The sequence below is a fragment of the Carassius gibelio genome, chromosome A14 (assembly GCF_023724105.1).
Source record: "Carassius gibelio isolate Cgi1373 ecotype wild population from Czech Republic chromosome A14, carGib1.2-hapl.c, whole genome shotgun sequence".
Taxonomy (NCBI): Eukaryota; Metazoa; Chordata; class Actinopteri; order Cypriniformes; family Cyprinidae; genus Carassius; species Carassius gibelio.
The window spans coordinates 15801883-15816897 of NC_068384.1; the positions used below are offsets into that span (position 1 = coordinate 15801883).

General features: G+C 35.1%; 1 protein-coding gene across 1 annotated transcript in view; it reads right to left on the reverse strand.

The window, feature by feature from the left end:
• Positions 1–15015, reverse strand: part of LOC128026833 (collagen alpha-1(XXIII) chain-like) — a 117144-nt gene that overhangs the window by 17210 nt on the left and 84919 nt on the right. Inside the window, exons 5-10 of the mRNA XM_052614067.1 lie at positions 14127–14153; positions 6452–6478; positions 5988–6014; positions 4547–4573; positions 3864–3890; positions 1229–1300 (exon numbers count right to left, since the gene is read on the reverse strand). Coding sequence (XP_052470027.1) covers positions 1229–1300; positions 3864–3890; positions 4547–4573; positions 5988–6014; positions 6452–6478; positions 14127–14153 — 207 coding nt within the window. The remainder of the gene's footprint in view (positions 1–1228; positions 1301–3863; positions 3891–4546; positions 4574–5987; positions 6015–6451; positions 6479–14126; positions 14154–15015) is intronic.

A 15015-nucleotide genomic window follows, 5' to 3' on the forward strand; every position in this document is an offset into this window, starting at 1 on the left:
GCTATGGGCTTCTCCTCCCTTCTGTGTGTGGTGGCTCTTGATTCCTTGACCCCAGCCTCAGTCCATTCCTTGTGAAGTTCTCAAAAATTCTTGAATCGATTTTTCTTGACAATCCTCGGTTAGTTGTGCATCTTTTTCTTCCACATTTTCTTGTTCCACTCAACTTTCTGTTAGCATGCTTGGATACAGCACTCTATGAAAAGACAGCTTATTGGCAATTAATTTTTGTGACTTACACTCCTTGTGAAGGGTGTCAATGATTGTCAGAGATCATTTTGAAGGCTCAGGAAACCTGCAGGTGTTTTGAGTTGATTAGCTGCTTGGCATGTCACCATATTCTAATTTGTTGAGATAGAGAATTGGTGCGTTTTTGTTAAATGTGAACCAAAATCATCACATTTAAAAGAACCAAAGACTTAGACTACTATAGTCTGTGTGCATTTAATTTATTTAATATATGAGTTTCACAATTTGAGTTGAATTACTGAAATAAATGAACTTTTCCTCGACATTATAATTTATTGAGAAGCACCTGTAAGTCATTTGCCTTTTGTGAGTAATAATAATACATTATTAAATAATACAAAATAAGTATGCCTCTAGCACTGTAAAAATTACTTTCAAATTTGTAAATCAAACAGATCAATGGAGTCTTTTACAAGAAAATTATATTTTAGACTTTCTACTTGCTGTTTTTGTAATTATTTGTGAAATCTACTAGCAATTTCTAATTAAAGATTGCCTCAAAGTAAATCCTACACCAAATTTCAGTGTATAATGACAATTTCTGTAACTACAAAGTTTCCTTATACATCTACTGGAGTGAATCTCATAAAAAAAATAAGCAATATTTTCAGGATCATTATTTTATTTTATTTTTTATTATTATTATCATCATCATTATTATTATTTTTAAATTACATTTCTTAACCAAAAATATAATGTCTATTATAAATATATATATATAGACATTTTTTATTATTATTACTATTATGTGGTAAAGTATGACCCAGATATTTTTTCATGAGATTCGCCCTGCATCAGCCTCAGCTTGCACAAACTTGCATGCAACGCTCTGATCCTTCACACATGGATGAGCTCATTTGATTGTAAGTATAAGACACACAAACAATAACACAAGCAATCACGCAAAATGACATGGGTTAAAATTGAGGAAGACGAAGATCTAGTAAGGGGAGTGTCTGCACATGCCTTGCACACATGCTACCTTCAGCATACGCCTCTGGAAAGTGGGCTGGTCGGCCGAGATATAGCTGTGATCATAACGGGGAAAGACCATCTGTGCATGTGAGTCCCCAGTACAAAAAGACAGGAAATTCCCGGAAAAACGGATGGAGAAGGAAAAGACAAAGGAGAAACAATAAGAGAATTGAAAACTTCAGATTAAGGAATAGCAAGATCTCAGGGGCCATGAAGGGAGATAGCCTTCCCGGACAAGAACTGGCTTGGAGATGAAGGCTATGGCAGCAGAGAACAGACAAACCTTAATGAGAATCTGATTACTATGCAGACCTGCATGAGTGCCATGACCCTACGAGAGGAACAGGATGGACAGAGGAGCTGAGATACACAAACCAGTCATTAAAAAAGCATTGACAGCATTTCGCTGCCACTGGATTGTGAAATATCAAATCCAGTTGAGCACTTTGCAGGATTTTAGTTGATTTTGCTTTCAAGATATACCCTTATCTATACATAACGGTCAGACCAATTCTTTATGACTATTTTGAAATAAAAGCAACGAAACACTGTGTTTTAAAATTTACCAACATCCCTGTTAGTGCACACTATGCCTTTCAAAAGTTTCGGTAAATACAAAGGTCCGTAACAAAATATATGAAGGATTTCTGAAGGATCATGTGATTACTGGAGTAATGATGATGAAAATTCAGCTTTGCAACACAGAAAGAAATTACATTTTAAAATATATTAATACAGAAAATGGTGTACATTTTGTCATTTAAATTCACTTTAATATTTTTGATTTTGTTTAAAAAACTGTAAAATAAGTGTTTATTTAAATTAAGCAATTTTATCTATCTTTTATTTATTTGCTATCATAATAATATAATATAATATAATATAATATAATATAATATAATATAATATAATATAATATAATATAATATAATATAATATAATATAATATAATATAATATAATATAATATAATAATAATTATGACTAAAATCCCATTTCTTACTGTGTATAAATCCAATATATATTGTTGAGTTCTCATTGGATAAGACTGGATTCAAACTCATGCCATGTCATGAAAATGAAAAACAATACTTGCAATTTTGAATAAATATGGACTTCCTAAATAGAAATGACCAAATAATGTCAAATTGTTGGTCTTGCCACCCTGAAATAACACTGGACAAAAACCATGGTTTTATTTTTGTTGTCACATTGGTCTGAACAACATATTTATGTTCACTTGTCTCTGCAAACCACAATTTGCGGGCTGGATTGTGCTGACAGCAGTAACGGAGAGCTGCTTGAGATGCACAGAGAAATGTCACATGCCTGCCGCAAAAGATTTCAAATAAGGTTGTGCCGTTCATGAAAGGAAGGATGTCACTTTTTACTTTCTTTGAACTTTTGAAACTGAACAAAATTGAAAAGTGTAAGGATTATTTCCTAGCTTTTCAGTGTCTTATTAAATTGTATTAAATGTTGCCGAAAAACTTTGGCAAAGTTAAGAAGCTAATCAAAATTAGCTTCAAAAAATCTGAGAACTAAAGCCTTGCAACAGAGAAAGAGAAAAAAAGAGCAAAACAGAGAGAAAGTAAGAGTGACACAGCATGTGGATGCCAGTGTAAGCATGAGGGTTGTGTTAGCAGGGATGTGGTGACCCGAGGGATGCTTGAGGTTTCCCACACTGCTTCTTTACTCGGCACTACACACACGCTCTGCTAACTAAGCTGCCCATTGACTTCTATTGTTCTTACATTATATAAATTACTCTAATTATATTTTCAGCAGACTAACCCCAACCCTAAAATAAAACTTGTGGCATTTTTAGAAGAAAAATAAAGACATCATTTGCTTTGTATATTTTCTTTTTGAGAGCTTCCCCACAGGGAGGTTTGTTAGGATTTAGCTGGTCTGTAGACATTTTTCATTTTTGTGCTCTGAAACATGCAATCAGCACACATACTGTATATGGATACACACACAGCACACTCCTTAGTGAATGAAAATAGATAGCTCACATCATTGTTTCTTTCAAACATATAAGAGGAGCAGGATATGTATTAGAGCACTGTTCAAGCCATTTCAATGACGTAATAAAGTGATTATATATCATTATAATATGACTGTTTTTGAATGTGTGTGTGTGTGTGTGTATTGCGTATAGTGCTTAATTTAAATAAATACTTATTTTACAGTGTATTAAAAGAATTAAATTTGACACAAATGTTGGTAAATTGACAAAAATAGTAGTAATTTTCAGAACTTCATTGTTTAATGACAATAGTTTCAAAATAACCAAATATTGACCAAATAACCCTATGTTTGGACTAGGGCCACTTCTGCCGGATGTGGGTGTTAAATGCACACATATATCTGCACATTTTTGTACATCTTGAGAAAAATAATAAAGAAAGATTAAGGCAATAATAGAAAGAGTGAATGCTGAATGCATTGGGCCCTCTGCCACACACAGTTCTGGCCTTCAATTCTGATTTATGATGTTTCTTCATAAATGTGATTAATATCTAGTCAGGTATCGCCCTAAGTATTCTGAGCCACATTTGACATTCTGTTCCTCTGACAGTAAAGGAAAGTATTAATATATACATTTATTCAAAGTGACAGAAGTATGCATGTACTAACCCTTGGCCCGGTGTCTCCTTGATCACCCTACAACACAAAAAGACAAGAAACACATTTAGCAACATGTGAACTTCTTGCTATTCTAAAGAGAATTTGAGCGGTTCTTGACTGTGTGTGGATGATTGCTAAGGTGCTTATGTGGTTGTTTGCCATTTGTCTGTCAACACCGAAAGTGAAAATGTTGTTGAAAGTGAGATGTATGAAATATTACTTAATGATGTTTAAAACACTGCTTCCTGACCCACTAACCAGATTAATTAACTCATCAAATCAGCTTCAGTCATAATTTAACCTTTATCTTATAACAAGAGAGCATATTAATGAAATCAGTGAAAAGACTCTACTAATATACTAATTACTATAAATGAGGAAAAACATCCTGAGGCTCCATGTTTTTGCTTTGCTGTGCAATTGTTATTTTTATTATTTTTTTCACTGCAATCAGGAAAAGACTTCAAGACAGTCTTCATTTACCACAGGTTTCTTGTTTCTCTCATTTCATGCCTGACACACGGTTTACATCCCCTCCAAAACGTGTTTGAAGACAAAAGCCAATGCAAATGAAATTTGTGAGTTGTTTTAGAAATCGGAAAACATCTGTTTGCTGAACAAAGCAGCCTGGGTATGTGAGTGAGAGTGTGCCGTACAGTATTGACAAAAAAAAAAAAAGATACCAAATGTACCTTATCTCCTTTTGGTCCTGGCAACCCCTGGAAATAAATGAGGTGGGTGTGATGATTAGAAAAATTGTCCAAAATGAAAAGCTGACATGACATAAGTCTAAGGCATAGTTCAGAAACATACCACGTCAGTCTAAGTCAGTCACTAAGAGTCTTTAGCATCTCAGTATCCTCTAACTTTCACATGTATCTCATCTTCAAAGTATTTTCTAAGTCATCTTTTTCAACTGAAAGTACAGGCTGCACCTCACATCTGCACTAGATATAACTGGAATCTTTGATCTTAAAAGTCATTTGCAAATAACATGGTCAAGAGTCTGGGAATATGATGAAAGTACAACTGACTGAACATAAAGAAACTGGTTTGAGAGAAAGTATGTGAGTGGAAATGATAAGGAAGTTTTCTGCACAAATCTGTAATTATTATGAGTTTGCTTACATGACCTTCTCACTGTGATCCATTTGAGACACTGGTCTGAACTGACGAGGCTTCGAAACTTATCTACATGTGTACAACACACTGCTTTGAAAAACAGAGGCAATGCTAGTGAAGCTGATGCAAAGTGCATGTTGAATAATTATGAGGGTAAGTAGGCAAAAAAAAGGGGAGAATTGTAATGATGTAAAGACAAAAATGGTTAAATAAATAAATAAATAAATAAATTAGTGTGTGTTTGGGTGGAATAAAATGTGAAATGTTAAATGAATTACTGTTAACACTGAAGTCACATTCCAAAAGTGGCAAAGGCTGAAATTAAAATGATTCTTGCTGTTCACACTGTCATCTAAACAACATCTGTGTCACATGTGAATTAAATCTATATTCTATGATGCACATCACAACATTTTCGGCCTGAATAAGACCTACTTTAAGACCACCTTAGACTTTCTTTCATGTGAGTCAAAACAAAACAACTGTCTTTCAGAGGAAGCCGCAGAAGAATGGCGTTTTGAGGTGGTCTGCTTTCCAGAAGAAGGGGTTTACGTTACATTGGACAAATGGGCTTTCAACATACAATCTTGTTATTGCCACCAAAATTTAAGATTAGTCTTACAGAGTGCTAAAGAGTGTGACAGGGTTCATAATCGACTGCCTTCCTGCAACAGCACAAGCTAACAATGGTGAATTTGCTCCGTTTGTTGTATAATCCATTATTTCCATCTCATTTGCGGATAATAGACATACAAGGTAAAAGACACTTTGTAGTGTGTGACCCTATATCAGAGGTGACAGATGACTTGAAAACTTAAATAAGGGGTTTAATCACCCTGATGCCATGCATAACTAAAACCATAATTGTACACAGTGTGAATGAACAGCTTGCAGATTTGTGTTTATACTGTAACTTACTTCCATTAACCTTCTGTATGAAGTAGCACTCACTTGTCTACAATATCAGACAATAAACTTCACTGCACAGTAGAAATATAAAATTGCATGTACCTGGCTTCCTTTAGGTCCAGGCATACCCTGCAAATAAACAAATCAATTATTACATTTCTAGTCAAAAAGAGCTTAAAAGAGCCCACCTCTAAGTCTCTATGACACTGTGGTCTCTAATTATTGTTCAAGTCCCTCTTTCAATGTAAGTCTGTCATTTTAACATCCGCTACTCAAACATCATAATTCTGATTGCTTAGAAAAGTTACACAATTGAGGCATCATTTATATTCCCAACAAAAAGACAGATTTATATGGCAGATTTTGTCACTGGGGATGGAACAACAGCTAAAAGACACATCTTTGCACCTTGTTTACCCCTAAATGGTTTACATTAGTGCCTTAAAGGAAAAACTGTACAGATTAGCATCTTTTAAAAGGGTATCATATCAGTTACAGTTGTGTACCTTTTAATACACACACACACAAATTCTCATCTTGTCTCTTTAAAGCTCTGGAATACTCACAGGTTTGCCATCCAGACCGAGTGGACCCTGAACAGTGGAAAAAGAGAAAAACAGACGATTAAACCCCAGGAGTCCACAGACAGCTGGTCATAAAAAGGGAAAGTGCAGATAAACTCTGAAGGGAAGTGTGTGAGGTAAATCAAAAGATAAAGATCAGGAGAGAAACAGAGAATTAAATGGTAGGCCATGATGTCATTCCTCCATTTTTAAGATGAGGACTGGAGTCAGACCAGTTTCTTTTGACTTTCAACATACAATCTTGTTATTGCCACCAAAATTTAAGATTAGTCTTACAGACTTGGTAAAGATTCAAATGCAAGGGTAATCAATGATCTAAAAAATAGTTTGGCACTGTAGTAGCCTCTGCCTTTCCATGTGTTTTATCAGTTATACTGATCAGATATGTGCATTATACATAAGGGTATAAATAAATGACAATCTAATAAATAATTGGCATTTCAATATTTAACAAATAAAATTCATCACAGTCCATTTATGTTGTTTAAGAATCAGTTTAAGTCAGACCAGGAAATTAAAAATTGTGCAGTTGTCAAAAATAGAAAGGATGTGCCAAACTGGCAGTATAAAATAAGTTATTACAACTTTTATTTTATAGCAAGCTTGTAACGGGAGCAACACAGTGTCCAGTATAACCACTCATAGTAGTTGTGTAAAAGGAGACCTTCCAGGATTTATTTTTGTTCTGAAGGTCAGAGGTGAGAAGTCTGATTTAAAAGTGTCATGAAGCACCTAGACTTATTCTAAAAGTAGCAGTGTGAGATAAATCACATACTTTTGAAAGAATTGTGGGAGGTCATCAAAATGCCAGAGACCTTTGAACTTTGAAACATATATCAATACAATTTCTGGCCCTTTTTTAGTTGTCTCAAAAGCTTGTGACAATCCCACATCAAATATGCATCCTCAGTTTATCCCCACTTTTTTATGTGTGTGTCTGTTAGGGTGGAATGTAGAGAGTGTAGAGTCAAATTGGACTTAAATTGGACTACTACTTTTACTGCAGGGAGGAAAAAGAAAGTAGCACTTAGGAAAGATTGAGAAACTATGCAGATAGGAAAACTGTTCAGCACAGCCTGAAACAACTACAACATCCTCTCTATCTCTAAAACCCAGAACACTGAATTTTAAATCTACCTCTCCCTCTCAATCTGATTGGTGCAGAGCCATGTGTAAGGTCTCTAGTCACTCAGACACTCATGATTTGCTGCTAGTGCACACAATGCTGTGGAATCACAGAAAACAAATAAAGTTTTATTATTTTGGGTTAGAAGTTTGTTAAGAACTAACAGTAAGCATGACAGTGATGCATATATTAGCAAACGACAGCACTAGTAATTAAGTAATTCGTGTAAAAAAAAATTATACTCCATTTCACCACAACTTTACGTGCACTTAAATAAAACACAGGTTACTGCAGTACATTTGACAAGAAAAAACTATTTCAGTCTATATACTTCAAAATTTCACATGTTGCTTAATATTCTTAGTAACTATAAAATTATGATTAACAATTCTTTCAGAGTAAATCCTAAACCCATTTTTTTTTCAAAGTAGCTTTTCTTTTTAAAGTTTGTATTTTAAACTTACATTGATCACAAACTGTACTGTATTTCCATAACGTCATTCTTTGAAAGGAATTAAAAATAAGTGCCATTCAGTAAACTATATGAATTTGCAGGCCAGAGTTCACCAAATGTACAATTTTGCGTGCGTTTGAAATTAACACAAGGTCCAAGACAGGCCCTTCAAACTTCAACGAAGTGTCTGTCCCCAAAAGTAAGAGAACATCCTGGGCTAAAAATAACGAATGCTAAGCTTCTGCCTTTGAATTAACAGACAAAAGATGTACGAGTCCATTTTGGACAATGAACAATCCTTGATTTTAAGCATTCCCAGAGGTATGTTAAGGACAGGACATTTGTTTTGAGGACGTGCTGGAAGCTCTACTCATACATCTGGGAGCGTTTACATGGCTTGCTCTCTGCAGTGTCTCCTCATGCTGAGCAGACACCATGTGCACAGGTCAATGCCAGCAGACTTCCTGAAAGAGAAACCAATGAATCGGCTAAGACATTAAACTCTGATTTATGACTATAGTACTCAGGGTCTGAGACCCTTTAAGCTCATCATTGTGAGGAGGAGATCGGTCTTCCCACTGGTCACTATTGCTGGGTCTCAATCTGTTGACCCGCAGGGCCAAAGACTCTTGCATTTGTAATTGAATAATCCATCAAAATGATTGGGGGATTAAAGGTTTTCTTTCTCAAAAATCTCAGAAAAACAACCAAAAAATAAGCCACTCTTGAATTTTCATGAACAAACATCACTCATATTATGATTCAAGAATGTATCCTTCAAATTTCCAAACATCTTGCTATCTGCCACACACTCAAGGTCCATATGGATGCCACACATGAACTAACACAACTCAATTTATGACCCCCTGAAGAGTGAATTTAACCATGAAAAAGTTAAATCCATCCGTTATTCCTAAACCTGCTTTTCATTTCTCTCCTGCAACAGACTGACTGGCCAAACTAAGTACGAAACCTCCAAGAAAAAACCTCTTAGAAAACAATTAAAAGAAGATTAATCCTGGATATTTTATTTTGTTGTGTGCACCGCTGAATTCCGAGCAGGAACAGCGGGAAAACATTCCAGAGTAGCACAGATTTACCACATATATTTAACCACAAAGAGCAAAGAACTGCGAAAGAGGATTCAGATTACCAGTAAAGGCTCGAGAAAATGAAATAATGACTTTTTTGTCTGCTGCCCTTTGCCAGTGTTAAGTTTTTCAACTTTGCTATAAATCGTAAATTCATCACAGGGTAATCGAAACGCTTTGAGTTCAGGCCTACAAAAGCATTCCTGCTAAAACTGGACTTCGTGGTGGGCTCAATGGTGCTTTGTGGGAAATCTGGAGGGATTGTATCGATAGGCCCTTTGAGTCAAATCAAGACTTAGATGTTTTAATCAAAAGAATCTTTCACAGGTTTTGACTGCCTTCACCTACTTAAGAGATTGTGTTTGGGTTGGACAGTGAAGAAACGACCCATCTTTCATTGCCAATATCTGGTTTTAAGCCCTTAAATGCACTACTACTTTTCCAGTAAAAATATCAAAATGTGATTTACTTGAATAATAATGCACAAGACATTAAGACTAGTTTTTAGAGAATATATATCAAATTAAATTTGATAAAAGATTTTTCTTATCCCACTTGCAAACTGTTGCAAAAAATGTAATCAAAAACCCCATAAACCTACATTTTGGGGTTAGGGGTTATTTCGTAACAGAGAAATAATTTAACCACTTGAAATGTAATATAATTTTTGGTTGCACTTTATTTTACAGTACGTGTGCTTGTATGTACTTATAGTGTACTTACAGTGTATTTATCTAAGAAAGTTCTGGTAATACAAGGTAACTACATGGGTTAGGGTTAGGTTTAGGGGTAGGTTCAGGGTTAGTACCTAGTTATTACATAGTTATTGTAATTACTATAATAAGTACATAGTATGTACATGAGGAACAGGACTGTTGAGTAAAGTGCTATCGAATTTTTGATGGCAGGCAAAATGTGTAATATATATATAGAGATGTATACAATGCAAACCCCCTTTTTGTTCAGGTTTCATTTTTCTGCCAAAAAGAACCACAAACTCATCCCTGTGTGGCTCTGTGAGACGAGACAACCCCTCATCTGGATCCAATGTCCATGAAGTCTCCACGTCTCTCTGTTCTCCTTTCTTCTCTGAAGGGTATATCGTTTATTGGACTGCTTTATACTTCAAGTACATGGAAATACTTTGGGATATGTGACATCCATTTCACTCCCACCGGGCTGCCAAGAAAGATATTCCTGGATTTCAAAATGAAACATTACCATGTCAAGAATATTCATAGAAAGCCTTCATATGGCATATTTCTGCTCTGTTATTCTGTAAACAAGAACTGTTATACTAGACATTTCTAAAACAGATTTAAAATTTTCTGGAGGAAATAAAAGTGCCAACTCGATCTTTCTTAACAAGCTATCTCCATCAGCAGTATGACCATACAACCTCCTTTTTTTAAGACATGTTCTGGCCAGGATTTCTAAGGGGCTGTTTACATGAATCCATTTTCAACTAAAAATAGAAAACTTTGAATGCATTTTGGTGGCCTGAAAATGCTACATTTTTAAAACGGGTTTCAAAGTGAACGTTTTTGAAAACTATAGCTCCTGCTATCATCTCCATGCAAACTGCAAATTTGTGAAAACAGTGATGTCATGCGCATTGTGTGTTCAGTCTATGTATGTGCGCAGATGTGTAGTATTTCTTTACAATGTGACATTGCCAACTACTGGCCTGGCATGAAAAATACAGCATTTTTAGTCGTTTTCGCAGATCTGTGTGAATGAGATTGTTTTTACATTTTCAGCAACGCAAAGGAAAAATGTCTCTATTTTTAGTACATTGCTGTTAAATATTTTCTGTTAATGCCATCTTCTTGCATTTCATGACTGGTCAGTTATATATACTGTTCAGACTACATTTCAGTCCTTCAGCAAGAATGAAAACAATAAAACAAGCATAACCAGGACATTTTAGGAAGTTTAGAAATCCTGGCCAGGACATGTTCGGAAAAAAGAGTCACCCTATCCATCACACGCTCATATCCAAAGGGATTATTTATGAGAGAACCTAAACAACAGTCTCATGAGAGCCGCTCTCAGCAGCGTCTGCATGTAATACAGTCTGTTTACGATACTGCTAATCAAATCACGGCCTCAAATGAGCACAGACAGCATGTGGGCACCACCTGAGCTCATAAGAACAATGGCAAATCATCTAGACACATGTTGGGTTCACACATGTGAGTAACATTAACCCAGTGCACTTACAGAACAGAATTAACCTGGATCTACCTGGATTCCATCAAATGTATATAAGCATTAGTGTAACAATGTCAGTTATATTTACTTGAAATCATCTGCTTTTTCTAATTAATAACCCTCGCCATATGACGTAAGTTAACACAAACTGTTTGTCAAACTAGTTTACAGGATAAGAAAAATCATGTTATGAGGGAGTAAAGGGGATTGTTTAAAAGATGGCTATTGCTGGTGAATGGAGTGAAATCACTAGCGTATGTTTCACACTTGCTGGCCGAAAGCATTCTGAGATTGCGTTGTACACCATAAAGGATGTGGATTTGGGGCGAGTTAACACACACGCACCTGTCGCTCTGTTCCAGAGGCTTGGCAGATGCTAATGGACATGCTCCAGTTTAGGAAATCTGATCTACTCACACATAGTGAGGTGTTTTACTATTGAGCCCAATGAGGCCAAACAACGTGCTAGCTTCAGGTGTCTTCATTTATTTATTTATTTATTTTTTGAGTCTGTCTAAATCCTTTATTGTATAGGAGTTAACCTCAGTTAAATGATACATATAATTTGAATGTGCATATATTTGCAATTATATAATTTAAAACTTTTTTAAAACATTAATTTTTTTTTACTAAAAATATCACATTTCTACCATTGCAATAAATAATAAATAAATAAATAATCTCAAATAATATATATATGTATACAAATGATTTTTTAATGAAAAATATAGCATTTCCATTATTGCACTGAATAAATGAATGAAATGTAATTTTAATCATTTATGTCTATGAAACTGTCATTAAATAGACTTTAATAACAGCAATAATAATGGATGACTTAATTAATTATTAATGTATTTGAACAGCATAAATAGCATGAGCTATTTAACTATAAAGAAGTAAATACATACATTTAATTTATTTATGCAAATATAGTATTCCCATTATTGAAATAAATAATTAAAGTTAATTTATGATTTTAGTGTATTTAAATGAACAGTTCGTTGATTTCATTGTGTCTGAACAGGACTTTTATTACTTTACTACAGCTATGAGCATGAGATTTTATTCCTGTATTTATTTTTGCATAAAAATGTATGCTTATGTTTACATATATACATAATAAACAATTTAAAAAAACAACTTTTTATGATTTTATAGTGAAATATGACCAATAATGAGTTCTCAAGAATGAGTGTGTGTTGCATGTACACACACGCACACACACACACACACACACACACACACCTGTCTATAATTAACCAAGGACTTTTCCCAGCAGACGTACAAATCTGGGAAAACCATGAGTGTACCTCTGATACTAATTTGCTGGGCATGACTGACCCAGCCTGGCAAAGACTTCTATCTAGAGGCTGATCTTACAGCAGATACGCCACAGCATATCAGTTCAGACATCACTAATTTACTTTGACGATAGTAGAGATAATGGGTACAGGAACAGGAAGTGGTAATGTAATAAATAATATCTGCAGTATAACTGGCTAAAGAGCCACAGTAATGCTTACTCAGAACTCCCAGACAAATATACTCTTATTGAACTCATACTTCACGCCGCGAGGTGAGTAAGGCTTGTTAACTAAACATCTCTTGATATCTGGAGCCAAACTAACCAAACCATGGGGTCCACAATTAAGATCCAGACAAAACAAGGTACAGAGCCTCATTCGCTTTGCGACTAACCACAATCTGACCCCAGGTTCACCTTGACATGTTCCAGAACAGCCTGCTGCTTATCATTCTGCTGTCCGCAGTTCCACTGACAGCCACTAGAGGCCACCAGACCACTTCTACAGTAGATCATACAATCAAAACAATGATCCAGTTCAGATGGAAATCTGTTTGGACCCCAAGAATTGATCTCATGTTTGTATCTACATAAACAGAGGTACTGAAAAAGACTATTGATTGTTTGACTGGGGCTTGTTTTATAAATGAAATACAAGATGCAATTATTATGACTCACAGTTTACCAAGCAAATGTCTTTTCTTTTTATTTTGAACACAAACAAACTACTCTAATCAAAGTCGAGTTATCAGAAAACAACCATCAGATGTGTGATGTACTTTATGAGATCAGGGCACCTCTGCCCATATGTCAAAGTTCACATGTGATGTTTTGTCTACGCCCGGCTGCTTTCCTAGTGCTTTCCATTTCAGGGTTCAAGAAAGCTGGAAATTATAAACTAAAAGTCCTAAGTGTTTCTGGCCTGCTGTCCTGGACACACATTTAGCCAAAGGGATGAATCTATAGCGGTTTCACCAGAGAAACACCATTCCAGCGTAATTGAGCCCAGGAGCGCTTTCTCTCATTCCAGGAAACTCAGCTTCATTGTGGGCCATGTTGCTGAAATAGCAGCGAAAGAGGTTCATTCTTCATCAGAGACGATGGTGTCGATTATGAAGAGTGTTTGAAACGTTTTAGTGCTTACTTTAGACACTATTACTAACACTTCTCTCCCTGTATAAGCTGTGTAATTCGTGTTCCTCTTAAAAATATATATTCTATCACACTGCGAACAAAAATATGCTTCAAGAAGGATTTGCTAAAATGTTCTACGGTTTAGTTATCTTTTTATTATGTGGACATTCTCTGTTAGCTGGGGACTGCACAGATATTTAGTGAGACAGAAATGAAAAAAAAAAACAGAGATGAAGAGCAAGTCAACTGGAGGTGAAGCAATTAGAAAAAGACCTCCATAAAAATGGAGATTAAGACCCAAGAAGAAACTAGATAATTTAAAGGACATTTACCGGGTAACCGTCTCGCCCAGGTGTGCCCTGTGCAAAGAAAAATGAGATATAATGTATAAATAAGGACCTACAAGTAGATGAAAATTTAAAAAAAGATTATATCCCAATGTAGCATCATGACAGATTTCATAATCTCAATAGAATCTATGTTCAGCTTAAAAAAAAAAACAAATATTTTAAAATCCAGTGTGATAAAAAGTAAATTATTCGCAATAACCAATTTGAATTTGAAGATCATACTTACACATTGCAAAACTTGAATAGAAAAACACAACCTGTCAGTCTTTCAGCTCTGTTTTATGTGTTTATTAGTTGGAATAAAAGCACTTTGCAGGATTATAAATGAAAAGTGTTTTAGGGTTTCATAACATTGCAATAGACTTCTGAGTAAATAAACCGGTGGACCTCTGCTCTACAGAAGACCACAAACTAAACGTGAAAGTTAGCAAACCAACCTAAACTGTTAAAATGTTGAAAGCCGTCACATAATTTGACATCTGCAAGCATTAAACAGATCAATGAAATCTTCATGACAGCCTGTTAAAACTATGGATTCGAAGCCATATATCTATTTGCAACAAGATGTTGACAGCTTGGTTTTAACCTAAATCTAAAGCAGGTGACAGACAGTTTGCAACTTGTTCTTACTCTGTGTTACACTTTTGTTGGATGCCAGAACTTTAATGTTGGTTTGAATATTCTAAAACTTTAATATCAGAAGCACCAGATCTCCTATAGTTTTAAGCTTGCGGCTGCTCTGAAGTGAATATTTCAGAACTTTATTATTTAAGCTTTATTCTGGAATCTCAGAAGAATGCTAATTCTAGCATGCAATTATTTTGTATAATTATTTGAAGGTTCTAGAAATGTAAAGGGTTAGTCCACCCAA